Source organism: Mustelus asterias, chromosome 13 (genome assembly GCF_964213995.1).
Source record: "Mustelus asterias chromosome 13, sMusAst1.hap1.1, whole genome shotgun sequence".
Classification (NCBI taxonomy): Eukaryota; Metazoa; Chordata; class Chondrichthyes; order Carcharhiniformes; family Triakidae; genus Mustelus; species Mustelus asterias.
In genome coordinates, this window is record NC_135813.1 from 97,263,811 (window position 1) to 97,284,558 (window position 20,748).

The 20,748-nt window shown below is 45.8% G+C and overlaps 1 protein-coding gene across 1 annotated transcript; it reads right to left on the reverse strand.

Annotated features, from left to right (window-relative positions):
• Window positions 1–308: 308 nt before the first annotated feature.
• Window positions 309–17,088, reverse strand: selenom (selenoprotein M). The gene is made up of 5 exons (XM_078227677.1): window positions 16,985–17,088; window positions 16,779–16,814; window positions 7,517–7,551; window positions 6,773–6,851; window positions 309–4,589 (listed from the first exon to the last, which is right to left on the reverse strand). The coding sequence occupies exons 1-5, from the start codon at window positions 17,081–17,083 to the stop codon at window positions 4,374–4,376; spliced, it is 465 nt and encodes a 154-aa protein (XP_078083803.1). The 5' UTR covers window positions 17,084–17,088; the 3' UTR covers window positions 309–4,373.
• Window positions 17,089–20,748: the final 3,660 nt, after the last annotated feature.

Here is a 20,748-nt window from a genome sequence, read left to right on the forward strand (position 1 = left end):
TAGTCTGCACATCTTTGGAGTGTGGGAGGAAATCGGAGCACACAGAGGAAACCCACACAGACACGGGGAGAACGTGCAAACTCATAGAGGTAGTCACCCGAGGCCAGAATAGGACCTGGGTTCCTGGCGCTATGAGTGCGAACCGTGCCATTGCAATCTTGGAGATGGGAGACCAGGTGTATCTCACAGAGCCATATCTCCCCATTTTCCCACACTCCCCTACCCAAACGAAACATAGCAATCACTGACCCAACTCCTGCATTCAGCCCTGATGAACTCACACAGACTGCTGATGTTTTATTAACTGTCGAATTTTATTGTAATCCAGCAGACAAAAATAACATCAAACAACACTGAGACTAGTAGCTTCTTCCAGCACAGAGCACCCTCTGCCTCCAGGACATTTCTACCTCTGCTCCCAGCCTGGTCACCTTTCAGCTGAGTGCTTCATTTAAATTCCTGCTGAGGCTCGAGGTACTCATGTGCAAAAAGCACCTACCTGAGATGCTTGTCTGCTTTAATTATCTTGATCTAGGCAGCTTCTGAAGGTCTAAACATGTTGCTTTGATTTCCAAAGTGCTTCCATTTATAAAGGCACAAATATTAAAAATTAATTGTACTATTTTTTCCCAAAATACAGGATATGTGTGTTTGGAATGGGAGAAGTAGAAGTCAGCTGACAGCAACATGCAGTATGGTGGGCACGTTACTTCTTGTTAGTGTTTCAGCAAGAGGCAACAAACTAAATTTGATAACACAAGGTTACTGATTTTAAAAAAACTTTACTTTTTCATTTCCCCCCCCATGGAGGAAGTTTAAATCCCCAAGGCACAGTCAGCAGGATCACACAAGCTGCATTCCATTGCTCTTTCTGGCATAAAAATGAGTGTGCCGACGATGGAAGTAAGATAAAACATATCTGCTGCCTGCTGAGTAAATGAAACAATGCCACACTCAAGTGTTTAATGTCGCCCACCCACCTCGATAATCACAGGAACAAAGAGATGCACAGTAGACACATCTCCAGTAAGTTTACCAAAGGCTATTAGTGCTGTAATTTTTTTAAATTTATTTACGGGATGTGGGTGTTACTGGCTAGACGAGCATTTATTGCCCATCACTGGTTGCCCTTGAGAAGGTGGTAGTGAGCTGCCTTCTTGGCCTACTGCAGTTAATGTGGTGTAGGTACACCCACAGTGCTGTTAGGGAGGGAATTCCAGGATTGTGTCCCAGCGACAATGAAGGAACGGTGATGTATTTCCAAGTCAGGATGATGAGTGACTTGGAGGGGAACTTCCAGGTGGTGGTGTTACCTTGTCTTTCTGGATGATAATAGTCATAGGTTTGGATGATGCTGCCTAAGGAACCATGGTAAATTCCTGCAGTGCATCTTGTAGATGGTGCCACTGTTCGTCAATGATGGAGGGAGTGAATGTTTGTGGAAGGGGTAGTGATCAAGGGGGTTGCTTTAACCTAGATGGTGTGGATCCTCTTGAATGTTGTTAGAGCTGCACTCACCCAGGCAAGTGGAGGGTATTCCATCATACACCTGACTGGCGCCTTGTAGATTGTGGACAGGCTTTGGGGAGTCAGGAGGTGAGTTACTCACCACAGAATTCCTAGCCTCTGACCTGCTCTTGTAGCCACAGTATTTATATGGCTACCCCAGTTCAGCTTCTGATCAATGGTAACCCTCAAGATAGGAGTGCCACTGAATGTCAAGGGGTGTTGGTTAGATCCTCTCTTGGTGGAGATAGTCTTTGCCTGGCACTTGTGTGGCATGAATGTTACTTGCCACTTGTCAGCTCAAGCCTGGATATTGACCAAGTTATGCTGCATTTGGACATTAACTGCTTCAGTATCTGAGGAGTTGCAAATGATGTTGAACATTGTGCAGTCATCAACGAACATCCCCACTTCTGACCTTATGATGGAAGGAAGATCATTGATGAAGCAGCTGAAGATGGTTGGGCTTAAGACATTACCTGAGGAATTCCTGCAGTGATGTCCTGGAGCTGAGATGGTTGACCTCCCAACAACCACAACCATCTTCCTTCGTGCCAGGTATAACTCCAACCAGTGTAAGATTTTTCCCCAGATTCCCACTGACTCCAGTTTTGCTGGGGCTTCTTGATGCCACATTCGGTCAAATGCAGCCTTGATATCAAGGACAGTCGCTCTCACCTCACCTCTGGAATTTAGCTCTTTTGTCCATGTTTGAACCAAGGCTGTAATGAGGTCAGGAGCTAAGTAACCATGGTGAAATCCAAACTGAGCTTCCTTGAGCAGGTTATTGCTGAGTAAGTGCCGCTTGATAGAGTGTTGATGACATCTTCCATCACTTTGCTGATGATAGAGAGGAGACTGATAGGGTAGTAATTGGCCGGGTTGAATTTGCCCTGTTTCTTGACTATAGCACATACTCGGGCAATTTTCCACATTGCCAGGTAGATGCTGGTGTTGTCGCTGTACTGGAACGACTTGTCCAGGGATGCTGCTAGTTCTGGAGCACAAGTCTTCAGTACGAATGCTGGAATATTTTCAGGGCTCAGAGCCTTTGCAATATCCAGTGTCTTCAGCTGTTTCTTGATTTCATGTGGAGTGAATCGAGTTGGCTGAAGACTGACATCTGTGATGCTGGGAAACTCTGGAGGAGGCCGAGATGGATCATCCACTCAATACTTCTGAAGAATTCTTTTCTGCAGAGGGCTGGGAAGGTTAGGTCGTTAAATATGTTTAAGACTAAGATGGACAGATTTCTAATCAGTTAGGGAATCAAGGGCTATGGGGATAAGGTCGAAAAGTGGAGTTGAGGATTTTCAGATCAGTCAGGATCTCATTGAATGATGGGCCGAATAGCTTATTTCTGCTCCTATGTTTTTCACGATGGAGAGTATCCTCAATGTGAAGACAAGACTTTGTCTCCACAAAGACTGTGTGGTGGTCACTCCTGCCGATACTGTCATGGACAGATGCAGTTTGGTGGGGAATGCACTTTGCTCCATGGAGAGAGGAGTGCAGATGCCAGTCAGCCACTAAATCTTCTGATAGCCTGATTCTTCCACATGGACACCCAAGGCAATGCTGGGATGGTGGGGTGTTGGAGGATCAAGTAGGAAAAGGCCGTGCCCTCCCTGCTGACTACTAGCTGCTGGCATTAAACCAGGTGCTTGGGGGAGGGGGGGTGGAGGAAGCACTTGAAGGTGGAAAATAGAATCAAATGCCTTATAAAATGAAAGTAAACCTTCACATTACTGTTTCGGTCTAATCAACAACCCTTATTAAGGTATCCAGGCTTTAATTTTCTAGCCAAGATTTCTCCCCCTTTTCTTGAGCATCTCACTCTTGCTGAGGTATAGTTTGATTATCTCTCCCCTTAGTGACCATTCTTTATGTGTGAGTTTAGTCATCAAGTGTCCTGTGACTATCCAACCAAGTAGTGTCTCACTGTCCAATCCTTTTTCGTCCTGGTCTGATAGACAGGTATGGAGATATACCATGATAGTGGTCAGGAGCAGGAAGCCAAAATAAACCAGAGACACGGAGACTTGTTGTATCAGTTCTACTCTATCCGCCACGGCACACTCAGCACACATCAGGGAAGGAACTTGGTACCTTGTTGGTCGATATGGCTCAGCACCAGACTGAACCACACATTTACCAATTGAGCCACCGACACAAGCCACTGTGAAATTTTTAAATTGTCAATAACTGGGCCCAAGGCACAATCACATTGTGCATAAAGTCCTTCATCTGGACTTCTTTGGACCAATCAGCAGTCCGAAAGACTTGCGGTTAAGTGCATTGGCCATGCTAAATTCTCCCTCTGTGTACACAGGCACCACAGGCCGCTAGGGGATTTTCACAGTAACTTCATGGCAGTGTTAAAGTAAGCCTACTTGTGACACTAAAATACACTTTAAACTTCAACTCTCCCTCTTGTGATGATGCTGTTGCTGTCAGCTGGCCTCAGTTCTTTAATCAGACATGCTCTCGCTAGACCAGTTCTGTTTACCATCAATGTGCCTTTCATTTTCAAACATATCCAAGGAGCTGTAGGAGGCAATTTGTGGGACTTAAATGTAAAACATACTGAGAGATGTTATTTCAATTACTCCCCACACACACACCTGCCAACACACCCCATCTACTTATTCACTAGTGTTTTGTCCCCACAGTTAGCAGGGAGTTAAATAAAAATAAAATTGATGGTGTTGATAATAAACAGATATATAGTTAACAAGAAGCAGTGGAATTACAGGAAAGTTTAGGCTTAAAACCAAGACAAAACCAGTCAGGTTTACAATCCACTTGTGGGTTATTACCCTTCTCTTCAATTAATGGCCATAAGAGATTATGCTTCAACCAGTTGTCTATAGGTCTTGCTTCAATTCATCTGATTCCATCAAATCTTCAGTCTCGGCTTGTTTTCTTGTTTGGGGTTTGAGCTGCTTTACAGGTTTACCTATCATTGGTGCATAGTAGAAATTGGCTGGCACTTCAGCATCTGGGTTTTCCTTCTTGTAAAATCCCAGTTTCAACAGTAAATCATTGATCTCTTCCCTGGTCATTGGCATAAGATCAACTCGCTGTGGAGACAAGAAGTGAAAATTTGACTTGCAAGTGAGGATTGACAGAATCATGATATCAGTGAATTAACTTAGACTATGTACAGTGCAGAAAGAAGCCACTCAGCCCATCAAGAATGCACCGACTCTCCGACATCACACCTTACCTAGGCTCACGCCTCCCCCAACCCCATGCACTTACCATGACTAATCCTCCTAACCTACACATCTTGAGACAGAAAGGGGCAATTTACCAGGGTCAATCCACCTAATCATGCATCTCTGGATTGTGGGAGGAAACCGGAAGGAACCCATGCAGATACGGGGAGAACATGCAAACTCCACACAGTCACCCCAGGTCAGAATCAAAACCGGGTCCTTGGTGCTTTGAGGCAGCAGTACTAACAATTGTGCCGCCCTGAAAACACAATGGGTCACTATACTGCTACCATGAAGATTAGTCATACAAACCCTGGTGGTCCCAGATACTATCTATGGCCTCTGTTGAATTAGCTAATTGCTGCAATAGCAAATATAGAGCACCAAAAGGAATCTCAGCATTCCTGAGCTTTGGCACCCAATTTGGGTTACCCCAGCTGTTCGCTATTGTGTGTGTGTGTTTACACATGTGTATGCATGTCAGTGTGTGTACATGTGTGTAAGTTGATGAAAAAGGAGAGCATTTGGCTGTGGTGTCCCCATAATCATGTAACCTTCCAAAACTCAGTGATGGGCTCACATATAAACAATGGGCACTTGAATCAAAAACAGAAAACAAGCATTGTTCTAGCTCTATACCCCAGAGTGATTAGGTATCTTTAAGAGAGGAGCAAAATGGAGGGAAAAAAAGACTTGAAGCATAAATCTTTTAAATAATTATTAATGCAACATTTGACTCTAAGCTACGAATGTGTCTTATCATCAATGGGTTCAATGGAGATCAAGGAATAGCCTGACACGCAGCCAGATGGACATGATATTTTGGAGGTCATACATTGCAGCCTCAGGATGCTGTTGCCCTGTTCTTCAGAGCAACTTCCTGGACACAACCACCTTCAGATAATTTTATCAGTGACCTGGCTTCCCTTACCAGCTCAAAAATGGGGCTGTGTGTTGATTTTAATACCCCAAAATAAAACAGCATGCACCAAACTGCATCTAGGTAACATCTGGGCTGGTAATATTTATACAGCAAGTGCAGACAATGACCATATTCAACAGAACAAATCTACAATAACCTTCCCCAACCTTCAACAATACCAAAGTTGTTAATCCCTCCCACTAATTTCCTCAGGGTCTCTCTGACCAGAACTGTACCCAGATTTAGCCCAGAGCAGTGCGAACCTCAGCACACTGCACTTTTTCTGAACCCACACACTATAAGGTTCAATTCAATGCATGAGGAGTTTTACTTCCCACAACTAATGTGTACTACCCATGCATGCAAGATGCAGGACTGGGTTGCAAAAGTCAAAAGCTATTTCATTCCCCAGCATGCACATGCTGCCACTCATTTAAATGAGTGCAAAAGGAATTATATTTTTAAAAAATGTCTTACAGCTAGTTCCTGGTAAGCGTAGTTCAGAAGGACGAGTTCAGGATCCACTCCCGGGAAGTAAGTCAATGCCAGGTTATGAATTTAGTAGCAGGTCAAGAAATATCACTCAGACACATAGGTACTGTTGGCAGGGAGATCCACCCCATGTGTCCTGGGCTGACATTCATCTGGCTGCTGCCTCTGACAATTGGATGATCCTTTTCTCCTCCTCACCATGGGGAAGCTCGATCATTAACTGTGAATGACAGCTTACCCTCTATCTCTCTCCTCACCCAGAATCAGAGAAATGATCCTTCTCCAAGCTCCTTCAGAACGCTTCTACATTAACTGGTATGTACGCTTAGCCATTGGCCCCAGTGGGTTAGCCGTTAGACTGAGTAATTTTATCCAGAGAATCACAGGGAGGACCCAGGTTTGACTGTGATTTGGTTGCAACTCAGCAAACTTACTTCGAGACACTAAAGGATAGGTAATTGAGGGGTCCGCTTCTGTGGTTGGGGGCTGTGGCACAGTATTCAGCAAAGTAAATGGAGCTTTACCTTTCATCTAACACACTGTACCTGATCTGAGTGTTTTTGAGGCTAACATCTCTTAACTAGATTTGTCATATAAAAAGACACAGTATAACATTTTAAAATGATCTTACTTTCAGTTCTTCAAAATTGTAGTTCAAAAGAAGCAATTCGGGAGTTGCTCCTGGAATGTACTTCAACACCAGATTGTGGCTTTAGCAGCAGGTCAGGAAAGCTTGAACCAAGAAGGGTCACCAAAACAGGTACTGTAGGTAGGGAGGTGCAGCAGACACACATTGTTTATATCCGAACCCCACTCCTCCACTTGATTCCTCTCTCCCCACCTTATTTTTCTCTGAATAGGGTGAAGACAACTTTCTTCCCCCCTTCCATGGTTATCTTGATTTTCTGCCCAAACAGCCAAAGATAGTTATACAGAGAAAACAGATTGGTGGTTGCGTAAATGTACAGCCAGATTGGCTGAATGTTACAGACTAGTGGGGCTTCAGATTCCATCCCTAGTCTACATGGAGTTATTTAATCTCAGCTGAGGCAGTGGTGAGGAGGCTGCTGCAATCGCCACAGTCTCACATCAACTGAGGAGAAGCTCTCTTAAATTGATTGTCAGTGCCTTCCTCTTCTCTCCGAGGATGCTCCTCACACTGGTGTTGCTCAGAATTCACCAGATGGAGCCCGTTAAAACAGGTAGCTGGTATTAGATGTAGATCCAGGGAGGTGGAGAGAGGGTGCACAATGGAATTTGTGATCTGATGACTAACATTCTCTTCCTGAAACCCAATACAAACCCAGCGTAGATCTAATCTATAAAACCTTTCCATTATGAATCTGTCATGTATTCCCACGTTCTCAAAGGATACTAAAGAGGCAGGTCTTTCTCAACAAAAGCCTTCACCTGTGAATCAGAAAAACAAAATCAAATAGAAGCTATTAGTTTCTGCCAAGGTTAAATCATCTTACACAACGAAAAAATACAAGTGCTTCCCACAAGGAGATTTTATTCAGAAAATAACACTTTCACTTTCCTTTCTCAAGGTAACAATTCTCTTTGTTGTAAAGTTCCATGGGCTATCAGCACCGCTCACAAGTCACTCTTCATGTTTGACAGTGAGTGTTGTTTATCCAACTGCAGAAGGCTTCACAGTCAAGCCTGAAGTTATTTCTCTTGACATCCACACAACACGGTTGATATAAAAAAATCGATCAAAACACACCCTGCACTATATTGACTGTTGGCACTTCCCAAAAACTAAAAACTCCTGGACCTCCAGACAGGAACACTAATGTAATGGTTACAGCCCCAGCTCAGCCAATCAGTAAATGCCATTGGCACCTGATTGGCTGAAAGCAGCTTATGGAGCTAAGTGGAGTCCTCAGTCACACAATGGGGGTGATTTTCCCCCCAAAAATCGAATTGCCCAATGGGCAGGAAGCATCTAAAACAAACATCAGCCAACAGTGGAAATTTATCCATGAAATTTTAAATTCATAAGTTTGTTTTATAATATTTCCAGTGTCATTTCTGCACCTTCCCCAGGCTCACCACTGAATCACATTTGAATGTTCAACTTCCTGATTCTGCAAAGGGAAAGTAGATTTCCATTGGGAATATTCCTCTACCTCTTGAAGAAAGAAGAGATGCAAGAGAGAGAGAGAGAGATAGAGAGACAGTGGTCAGTTTCATCAAAAATTATGCTTGCCCCTCTTTTTGTAATTATAACCTATCGTAGATCAAGGTGTACAACTTGATCCAACGTAGAAGACATGCCCATTCTTCCCCTCATTCTCTTGACACGCAAGTTGACCCCCTCCTTGTCAGCCACAACATGTTATACTCACATTAGTAGTCTTGATTTTTTACCCCACAAATGCAGATTTTACTTACCTTAAACTACAGGGTGCAAGGGACAAGCAGCAATATGGGCTGTATTGTGACGATGCAGAGGAGTTTAAGACACAGCCACACACAGCAGATCCCACATGGCAAGTGACGAAAAGAAATGTGTATTCCAATTAAATGAATGAAATATGAAGCTGGTTTCAAGTTATAACATTTGCTAACTCTTCAAATAAGGGTACTGCAGTGGGGAATTCAGTGTTAGTGTAAAACAGGCGTAAGAATGGAAAAAGACTGAATCCGCCCTGAAGTAGATGCCCAAGACCAAATGCACCAAGAGAATAGGGACCAGACACTGGCCTGATCCTAAGGTCAGGAAAGGGTCCTAGAAAATTGTTGGAATGGTTTCATCATCACCAGAAATGCAGTGTGTAAATATGCACTTCAGTGGACCCAAATCAAACCCTGAGGACAGTAAAGATTTCAGAGCAACAGTTAGTTGGTGTAGCCCTTCACTGAATGAAAATGTCTAGAGTTGAGGCAAAGGCCAAGATCACTCAAATTGTCAAAATTACCAGTTTCCAGCGATTCCTCATCAGACAGTGACAAAACACAAGTACCCATTATGCCATAATGGCAACATAGCTGAAAGGCACATGAATTTTGTTATGGCTAGCAACCAAACAGTGGAGTGGAAAAGTTCAAAAATAGATCGAGTGAAAATCACAGGACATGAGAAGACAAGATTCACGGTGGTACCAGCCTGCATGGCCGACAGAACCAAATTAAAATTAAAGCCTATGGCAATTTTCAAATACAAAACCATGCTGAAAAATCAATCCCTGCAGAAATTATTGTTCACGTCCATGGTAAAGATTGGATGGGTGAGGATGGAGTGAAGGAATGGATTGATAATGTGTGGAATCAGTCTATGTAAAGAACACAGCTTATTCATCTGGGTGGCCTTGATGCACTATCAATCAAGCAAAGACTAGTTTGTATGCAAGAACAAATAGGCTTTTATTCGCAAAAGACTTGGAGCACACTCATGCTGATGAGCTGGTCCAGAGACTGAGGCAGGGGGGTGGGGAGCAGCCATCTTTATACCTGGACCAGGAGGGGAGGAGTCTCAAGCAGGGCCGGCAGGGGCATGCCCAGGCATGTCACACACACACACAGGCAATAAGCTTAATAGTGGCTTACCACATTCACCCCCTGCTTTTAAAAAAAGAGTCCGGCGGGGGTGAGGTGGGTGGAACGATATTTACAGAATTACAAATTTACAAATTCAATCTCTCTGGGGGCTTGATCTGCCGCTGTGACCGCCGTAGTGCCGGTTGTGGTGTCGGTTCCGGTGGCCGCGGTGTTGGTTCAGGCACCAAGCTGTAGTCGCTCGAGTCATCTGTAGTCCCTTCCGATTGTCGGGTGCATGGTAGCGGCTCCTGGGGCTCAGGCGTGCTGTATATGGGGGTTGGAGGTGTGGGGTTGTGAGTCGTCGTGGTCCCTGGGGCGCCTGTGGGTGCCAGGTCTCAAATGGAGACTGTGTCCTCCCGCCCGTCGGGGTACGCCACATGGGCGTATTGGGGGTTGGCGTGGAGGAGCTGGACCCTTTCGACCAGCGGGTCCGACTTATGGGTCCTTACGTGCTTCCGGAGGAGGACAGGGCCTGGGGACGTCAGCCATGACGGTAGTGAGGTCCCCAAGGAGGACTTCCTGGGGAAAACGAACATTCTTTCGTGAGGGGTAGCATTGGTAGCTGTGCAAAGGAGTGATCTAATCGAGTGTAGTGCATCAGGGAGGACCTCTTGCCAGCGGGTGACTGGAAGACCTTTAGATCTCAGAGCTAGTAAAACGGCCTTCCAGACTGTCGCGTTCTCCCTCTCTACCTGTCCATTCCCCCTGGGGTTGTAGCTGGTGGTCCTACTCAAGGCTATGCCTTTGGAGAGCAGGTACTGTCGCAGCTCACCACTTATAAAGGAGGATCCCCAGTCGCTATGGATATAGCTAGGGAAACCGAACAGGGTGAAGAGGCTGTGCAGGGCCCTGACGACCGTGGCCGAGGTCATATCCGGGCAGGGAATAGGGAAGGGGAAACGTGAATATTCGTCAATGACGTTGAGGAAGTATATGTTGCGGTCAGAAGAGGGGAGGGGGCCCTTGAAGTCGACACTTAGGCATTCGAAAGGGCAGGTGGCCTTTATGAGGTGTGCTCTGTCTGGCCGATAGAAGTGCAGCTTGCACTCTGCGCAGACCTGGCAGTGTCTGGTTAGAGACCTGACTTCCTCAATGGAGTAGGGCAGGTTACGGGCTTTAATGAAGTGAAAAAACCTGGTGACCCCTGGGTGGCAGAGGTCGTTGTGGAGAGTCTGCAGTTGGTCTATTTGTGCACTGGCACATATTCCCCGGGACAGGGTGTCTGGGGGCTCATTGAGCTTCCCGGGCCGGTATAAGATGTTGCAATTGTAGGTGGAAAGCTCGATTCTCTACCTCAATATTTTATTATTTTTGATCTTGCCCCGCTGCGTGTTGTTAAACATGAATGCAACTGACCGTTGGTCCATGAGTAGGGTGAATCGTTTACCAGCTAAGTAGTGGCGCCAGTGCCGTACAGCTTCCACTATGGCTTGGGCCTCCTTTTCGACAGAGGAGTGTCGAATTTCAGGGCCTTGGAGGGTTTGTGAGAAGAAGGCCACGGGTCTGCCCGCCTGGTTAAGGATGGCGGCTAGGGTGAAGTCAGATGCATCGCTCTCCACCTGGAACGGGATGGATTCGTCTACAGCGTGCATCGTGGCCTTCGCGATGTCTGCTTTGATGTGGTCGAAGGCCAGGCGGGCTTTTGCCGTCAGGGAAAAAGAGGTGGATTTGATGAGTGGACGGGCTTTATCCGCATAATTGGGGACCCACTGGGCGTAATACGAGAAGAAGCCCAGGCATCTCCTCAGTGCTTTGAGGCTGTTGGGAAGGGGAAGTTCCAGGAGGGGACGCATGCAGTCGGGATCGGGACCGATGACCCCGTTTTCCACAACACAACCAAGGATGGCGAGGCGGCGTGTGCGGAATACGCACTTCTCCTTATTATAGGTGAGATTTAGGAGTGTGGCGGTGTGGAGGAATTTGTGGAGGTTGGCGTCGTGGTCCTGCTGATCATGGCCGCAGATGGTGACGTTATCCAGGTACGGGAAGGTGGCCCACAGCCCGTTCTGGTCTACCATTCGATCCATCTCACGCTGGAAAACCGAGACCCCGTTGGTGATGCCGAAGGGGACCCTAAGGAAGTGATAGAGGCGGCCATCCGCCTCGAAGGCAGTATATTGGCGGTCTTCCAGGTGGATAGGGAGCTGGTGGTATGCAGATTTTAAGTCGATGGTGGAGAACACCCAATATTGCGCAATCTGATTAACCATGTCAGATATGCGGGGAAGGGGGTACGCGTCCAGCTGTGTGTAGCGGTTAATGGTCTGACTGTAGTCAATGACCATGCGATGTTTCTCCCCAGTCTTAACAACTACTGCTTGGGCTCTCCAGGGGCTGGTACTGGCCTCGATGATCCCCTCCCCTAGGAGCCATTGCACTTCGGACCTGATAAAAACCCTGTCTCCAGCACTGTACCGTCTGCTCTTGTTGGCGATGGGCTTGCAGTCGGGCATGAGATTTTCAAACAGTGAGGGAGGGGCAACTTTAAGGGTTGAGAGGCTACAGGTGGTGTGCGGTGGGCGATCTAAGAACTGGTGATTGCAAACAGAGAGCGGGGGAAAAGGCCCATTATACTCCATGGTGACACTCTTAAGGTGACACAGAAAATCTAGCCCCAGGAGTATGGCAGCGCAAAGTTGTGGCAGCACGAGGAGCCTGAAATTTGTGTACACTGTGCCCCGTACAGTCAGGATCGCCACGCAGTACCCGAGGACATCCACCGAGTGGGACTTTGAAGCCATGGAGATTGTTTGCTTCACTGGCAGTACTGAAAGGGAGTAGCGACTCACTGTTAGGGTGAATAAAGCTCTCCGTACTCCCACAGTCAAATAAACAGTTTGTAGTGCGACCGTTTACCTCGATGTCCATCATGGACCTGGCGAGTTGGTGAGGCCTGGATTGGTCCAGCATAACCGAAGCCACCGTTGGATTTTGCGACGCGGCTGATGGCATCCAAGATGGCGGCCCGCATGGCTCACACGCGGCTGAAGGCGTCCAAGATGGCGGCCCCCGCGGGTCGCACGCGGCGCTACTGGGCTTGGGGGTCGATTTCGCCCTGCATACCTTCGCGTAATGGCCCTTCTTTCCACACCTGGAGCAGATCGCATCCTTCGCCGGGCAGCGTTGTCGGGGGTGCTTCCCCAGGCTGCAGAAGTAGCACTTCGGGCCTCCAGAGACTGCCGCAGCGGTTGGGTCACTGGTGGGACGTGGCGTGTCGTAGGCCTGCGGCCCTCCCAAGTACAGGGGTGGCGGCAACTGCGGCATCCATGATGCGCCCCCATGGTTGGGGGTGTAGGCCTTGAGATTACGGAAGGCCACCTCTAACAAGTCGGCAAGCGCTACAGTCTTTTGTAGGTCCAGCCCACCCTATTCCAGCAGTCGTTGTCGGATATAGTTTGACCTGATACCCGTGACATAGGCATCTCTGATTAAGTCCTCAGTGTTTTGGGCGGCTGTTACGGTCTTGCAGTTGCAGGCCCTGCCAAGTGCTCGCAACGCACGCAGGAATTGGTCACCCGATTCTCCTGGCTGTTGTCTGCGAGTAGCCAGAAGATGTCTGGCGTAGATTTCATTAGACTGTTTGTTGTACTGGCCTTTTAAAAGTTCGATCGCATCCTCGTAAATTTCAGCATCTCTAATCATCGAGAATGCTTGATCGCTTACCCGGGCGTGGAGCACGTGTAGTTTGTTGGTTTCGGTCCGGACGACAGAGGTGGAGGCGGTGAGGAAAGTTTCGAAACATCGCAGCCAGTGATCGAAGCTGTTAGAGGCTCCTACGGCTTGAGGATCCAGTTCAAGTCTATCGGGTTTTAGTATCTGCTCCATCCCAAAACTTTTTGCGAATAAAATTGATGCACTATCAATCAAGCAAAGACTAGTTTGTATGCAAGAACAAATAGGCTTTTATTCGCAAAAGACTTGGAGCACACCCATGCTGATGAGCTGGGCCAGAGACTGAGGCAGGAGGGTGGGGAGCAGTCACCTTTATACCTGGACCTGGGGGGGAGAAATCTCAGGCAGGGTCGGCAGGGGCATGCCCAGGCATGTCACACACACACAGGCAATAAGCTTAACAGTGGTTTACCACAGGCCTAGTGGTATTGTCACTGGACTAGTAATCCTGAGACCCAGGGTCATGCTCTGGGGACCCTGGTTCGAATCCCACCACGTGGGATGGTGAAATTTGAATTAAAAATCTTATGATGACCATGAAACCATTGTCAATTGTCGTAAAAGCCCATTGGTTCACTAACGTCAGGCCTACATGTGACTCCAGACTCACAGCAATGTGGTTGCCTCCTAAATGCCCGAGCAAGCCTCTTAGTCAATAAATGCTGGCCCAGCCAGTGACGCCCACATCCCATGAATGAATAAAAAAGGTTCTGATCCCATGGAACAGATAAGATGAAGAAGTGCCTGAGATGAAAATGGCAGTTATACCAGGGGAATCTAATGTCTGTAGTTCAATCTTTGTGTGTGAGCCTCAGCAAGCCATTCCTGGATCATGGATGATAGAGAAAAAAGCTTCACAAAGAATTGAAATGTGCACGCTGCCCTGCTTGATGTTTTGCGGGGTTTCATGATCAAATTGTGTGATACTATTGGTGCACAAACTGTCATTGGATCATTTAAGAAATATCCAATTGAATGGATAGAGAGGAAAATGATTTGTTGGGGAGGGATGATTCTGAAAATAAAATTGCCAACTCTGATCCTGACATTGAAGCCATTGCCAAAGTGACTCCGAATGAATTTAATGAACTCTGCATCTGATGCTGAAAACAGTGAACTTAAGAGGCTTCAAACACTCATGGTTAAAAGGTAGCTTTGTACAATTAATTTATTCAATACACCATGCCACATTAATTTAAATATGAATTAAATGAATTTCACATTTCAAAATAGCAACTATTCACACTGGTGGTTCACATTTTACACTCAGTGTATAGGTTGACCCCTATTTTTGGACTGATTTTTGGAAGCTTCAAAGGTTGAGAATACAGAGATTTCTACAGTAAAAGATTACTACAATAAATTCTACAGTAAGTGCGAGAGCATGAAATAGAAAATGCAAGATTGAGCTCCACGGACCAACTGTCCGACTTTGCAAATGAGGCAAGATCTGCTATGTACGTGTACTCATGATTGACTTAAACCCACATATCTGTACTTTTATTTAAATTGTTTTTCCCAACGAATGAGAATGTGAAATCGTTAGAGAGGGTGCAGAAAATTTCATGAGAATGGTTCCAGGGATTAGAATTTTCAGCTACATGGATCGACCGAAGAATCTGGGACTGCTCTCCTTGAAGAAGAGGCGATTAAGAGGAAATTTGATGGGAGGTTTTCAAAATCATGGGAGGTCTGGACAGAGAAGATAGGAAGAAACTGTTCCTTTTGAAGAACATTGAGAAGTAGACAACACCAATTTAAGGCGATTGGCAAAAGAAGTGTTGGTGACAAGAGAAAAAATATTTGTATACAACGAGTGAGTAGGATATGGAATGCATTGCCTGGGAGTGTGGTGGAGGCAGATTCAATCGAGGCATTCAGAAGGGAATTGAATAATTATCTGAAGTGAAAGAATTTGCATGGCTACAGGAAAAAGGCAGGTGAGTGTGACTAGGAAAATTTCTCTTCCAGAGAGCTGGGGTAGACACAATGGGCTAAATGGGTTACGTGCTGTAACCATTCTATGATTCTGGAAGACTTGCTACAAATGTGTATCTGTCAGAAGTAGCTTCAATCGGCAACACTGCTATCTCACAGCGCCAGGGACTCAGGTTCAATTATTCCCTCAGGTGACTGTGTGAAGTTTGCACATTCTCCCCATGTCTGCGTGGGTTTCCTCCGGGTGCTCCGGTTTCCTCCCACAGTCCAAAGATGCGCTGGTTAGGTGGATTAGTCATGCTAAATTGTCCCTCAGTATCCCAAGATGTGTAGGTTAGATTAATTAGCCATGGTAAATGTGTGGGGTAAACACAGTAAGAAGTTTAACAACACCAGGTTAAAGTCCAACAGGTTTATTTGGTAGCAAATGCCACTAGCTTTCGGAGCGCTGCCCCTTCATCACCTGACGAAGGGGCAGCGCTCCGAAAGCTAGTGGCATTTGCTACCAAATAAACCTGTTGGACTTTAACCTGGTGTTGTTAAACTTCTTACTGTGTTTACCCCAGTCCAACGCCGGCATCTCCACAAATGTGTGGGGTTACAGGGATAGGGCAAGGCAGAGAGCCTGGATAAGAGTTGGTGCAGACTCGATGGGCTGAATGGCCTCTTCTGCACTGTAGTAATTCTATGAATGATTCAGTGGTGTGAGGTGTTTCAAATGCCTCATGTTTGTGAGAATTAACTCATGCTGTTGATCTCTACCTAAACAATATTAATCCCGGGGTTTGTTTCATAGTAATCAGCCTCTTGTTTCCTGGACCCCACTCCCTACCTTTAGCATGTGTACTTCTTCAATCACATTGAGACGAGAGTACATTAGACAAAGTTTGATGCACATCATTAAGCTACTTTAACACAGAACAATGGAAATGTCCCACTTAGGTCATCTGATTAATTTTTAATATTTATCTGCGTTATTTCCCACCCATAACCTCTGAGATTTCACAGATTTATATTTATCATTTTACCTGCTTATGCAGAACCTTGTTCTATTGTCTCTGTGATTTTATTACGATTAAACAAAGACTTTCTCGAGCACCTAGGACAACTCACTCCAACCAGTGGATGTGAGGTATTATAATCGATTATGAAGCTAACACATTACTTATTATTTGCAGTCTTTGAAAAACGGCATCAAAACCCACTCATTAACATCTTACTGAATCCCTTTAAAAATACACTTGTATTAAGCCCCGCAGTTTTAAACTATTTCTATGTTTTTTTGGAGAGCAGTAGCCAACATGCTGAAACCTGACGCTACTTCCAGCATTGCTGGGGTGTTTATATTGGAGATTTCAGACAACTGTCACGATCAAAAAGCAGGCTCCATTTATAAAGCATTCATCGATTTCACAAACATCACAAAGCATTGCCACGTTTATCTCGAAAAGTGGTAAAAGGCATACAGGAGACTCTCTTACCTCTGTCAGGACAGATAACTGTCACCCTCCGCAGGTCTGCAAAAGGGAGAATATTAATCACAATTTTGGAACATTTAGAAAGTTGGGACTTTGAAGCTGAAATCATTCCAACTAAGTAACCGAGAAAGTGATACGGGAAAGTGACCCTCCCGTTCCTCTGACTTGCACCTTATCCCATGTCATTACTCCATCGACAGGGGCTTTACCTCCACTCTGCCTCGAGCCAGCCCTGGCGGCTTCTCCAAGTCGATTTTGTAGCAGGACACTGCCTGAAATAGACCCAGGGTCGCCAGGAGCAGCAGCATGATGCAGAGAGACCTGAGCACCTTCTTGAGGAGTTCAGCTCCACTGAGCAACTCAACTGTCTGCCCTTCTATAAATCCTACTTGCCACGTCAGTTACTCCACCACAGCAGATTGGGGGGTGGGGGAGGTTTGGACTGGAGGCGGGGACTGAGATTGAAACTAGAAATCTGTGTGCCTCCAATCGTACTGTAGTCACATCAGGAGGCAACAAGTGAGGGTGTGTGGTTCCATGTGACTCTGAACACCCACTTTCCCCGCTTCTCCCTCCTCTCTCTGATCCAGTAGACGATGTGTGCAGCAATTAGAGACAAACTCCCTGTCAGAAGATTATTTGGGCACTGGATTCACATCTGCAAAATGCGAGAAAACAGGAAGCTTCCAAACGCTCCAAACTGAACTAAAAACTTTAGCTCAAGTGATAACAAATTGTATCATTGAGAAATCACATTGCCATTTCCTAACCTTCAGATAAACCACTTATTGGAAATAAAAATTAGATTTCTCAGTGACTCAGATATAAAGTTGCCGTCAGTTATTAATATCAGAAAATTTGCAGCCTCAGCAATCTGAGCCAGGTGATCTAAGGAGGACGAGGCAGAATGCTTCCAGTGGCCACAAGATCCTCGGGAAATTGGTGAGGATTCCTCTTCCCTGTTCCCTAGATTAGCAGCGCAGGTATGTGGATGCTTGGTGAGGAAGTGATTGGGTCACGTCTGTGATACAATGAATCACCTGTGTCAATGCCACATGTGAAGAATGGACATCTAGGGGTGGCACGCTGGCACAGTGGTTAGCACTGCTGCCTCACAGCACCAGGGACTCAGGTTCAATTCCGGCCTCGGGTGACTGTGTGGTGTTCGCATTCTCCCCGTGACTGCATGGGTTTCCTCCGGGTGCTCTGGTTTCCTCCCACAGTCCAAAGATGTGTGGGTTAGGTTGATTGGCCATGCTAAATTGCCCATTAGCGTCAGGGGGATTAGCAAGGCCTGGGTGGGATTGTTGTCAGTGCAGGCCTGATAGGCCAAATGGCTTCCTTCTGCACTGTAAGGATTCTTTGATTCTATATTACTTGGATGAGGTACCAGAGGACATCGACTGCCCATGGAACAGAAGTTGTCTGGTATAGAATACCAAGATATCAGGGGTGCTCTCTGGACTATACTGAAATAGTTGAATTCAGGAAGTTCTAACCCTAATAACCCTAACATTAACACTAATATAAGCCTTAATGACAATAACCCTAACTCTAACACTAACCTTTGTGACATTAATCCTAATCATAGAGGTTTACAGCATGGAAACAGGCCCTTTGGCCCAACTTGTCCATGCCGCCCTTTTTTTAAAATCCCTAAAATAATCCCAATTGCCCACATTTGGTTCATATCTCTCTATAGCCATCTTACCCATGTAACCGTCTAAATGCTTTTTAAAAGACAAAATTGTACCCGCCTCTACTACTACCTCTGGAAGCTTGTTCCAGACATTCACCACCCTCTGTGTGAAAGAATTGCCCCTCTGGACACTTTTGTATTCTCCCCTCTCACCTTAAACCTATGCCCTCTAGTTTTAGACTCCCCTACCTTTGGGAAAATATATTGACTATCTAGCTGATCTGTGCCCCTCATTATTTTATAGACCTCTATAAGATCACCCCTCAGCCTTCTACGCTCCAGAGAAAAAAGTCCCAGTCTATCCAGCCTCTCCTTATAACTCAATCCATCAAGTCTCGGTAGCATCCTAGTAAATCCTTTCTGCACTCTTTCTAGTTTAATAATATCCTTTCTATAATAGGGTGACCAGAACTGTACACAGTACAGTACATGTGCCCATTAATTAAAAAGGACTTTCAAAATAATTGAAACAAAAAAAATTGGGAATGGCTACAGTTAAAGGGGGAAGCTGGTGAAATAATGATAATTTTCATAGTCTGAAAATTATTTTTAATGTAACCAATAAGAATCCTTGTTCTAGGATGGAGAGTTCACACAATAAACATGAATATATTATTTTACTTTGGTCAGGAATGAGGGGAGTTGTGGGGGGAGTGGGGGAAGTCAATTTTTACATGGAAATGTAAATCCTAACCTTAATTAATCCTAACCTTAATTACACTAACCCTAAACTGATCTAACCCTAGTAACCCTAGCCCTAGCACCGACCCTGACCTTGAATTTATAATGCTAACCCTGACCCTAAACCTAACCCTAATAACCCTAATACTAAACCTAACCCTAATGATCTAATCCTAATCCAAATGACCCTAATCCTAACCCTAATGACCTATAAACCTTCTTGATAAACAAGGCTGTTCCAACACCCCATTATTCCACCAACTAATGTCCTTACACTCATCCGATACAGACTACCTCAATCCACACCATCCTGCCCACCACAACGTATAACCCTACCCTTAATGACACTAACCCTAACTCTAACACTAAGCTGTGTGAACTAATCCGAATCCTAACCTTAATTACACTAACCCTAACACTGATCTAACCCTAGTAACCCTAGCCCTAGCACCACCCACAAACAAAAGTCACTCCATCCCACTAACTCCGGTAGTCCCCTCCCCCCACCCATCCCAACAGACACATACATGGGAAGCAAAAGCGCCAAGACATAAGAACATAAGAAATAGGAGCAGGAGTAGGCCATCTAGCCCCTCAAGCCTGCCCCGCCATTCAATAAGATCATGGGTGATCTGAAGTGGATCAGTTCCACTTACCCGCCTGATCCCCATAACCCCTAATTCCCTTACCGATCAGGAATCCATCTATCCGTGATTTAAACATATTCAACGAGGTAGCCTCCACCACTTCAGTGGGCAGAGAATTCCAGAGATTCACCACCTTCTGAGAGAAGAAGTTCCTCCTCAACTCTGTCCTAAACTGACCCCCCTTTATTTTGAGGCTGTGCCCTCTAGTTCTAGCTTCCTTTCTAAGTGGAAAGAATCTCTCCACCGCTACCCTTTCCAGCCCCTTCATTATCTTATAGGTCTCTATAAGATCCCCCCTCAGCCTTCTAAATTCCAACGAGTACAAACCCAATCTGCTCAGTCTCTCCTCATAATCAACACCCCTCATCTCTGGTATCAACCTGGTGAACCTTCTCTGCATTCCCTCCAAGGCCAATATATTCTTCCGCAAATAAGGGGACCAGTACTGCACACAGTATTCCAGCTGCGGCCTCACCAATGCCCTGTACAGATGCAGCAAGACACCTCTGCTTTTATATTCCATCCCCCTTGCGATATAAGCCAACATCCCATTTGCCTTCTTGATCACCTGTTGCACCTGCAGACTGGGCTTTTGCGTCTCATGCACAAGGACCCACAGGTCCCTTTGCACAGTAGCATGTTGTAATTTTTTCCATTTAGATAATAATCCAATTTGCTATTATTTCCTCCAAAGTGAATAACCTCGCATTTGTCAACGTTATACTCCATCTGCCAGATCCTCGCCCACTCACTCAGCCTGTCCAAATCTCTCTGCAGACCTTCTACGCCCTCCACACGATTCACTTTTCCACTTACCTTTGTGTCGTCTGCAAATTTTGTTACCCTACACTCAGTCCCCTCCTCCAGATCGTCTATATAAATGGTAAATAGTTGAGGCCCCAGTACCGATCCCTGCGGCACGCCACTAGTTACCATCTGCCAACCA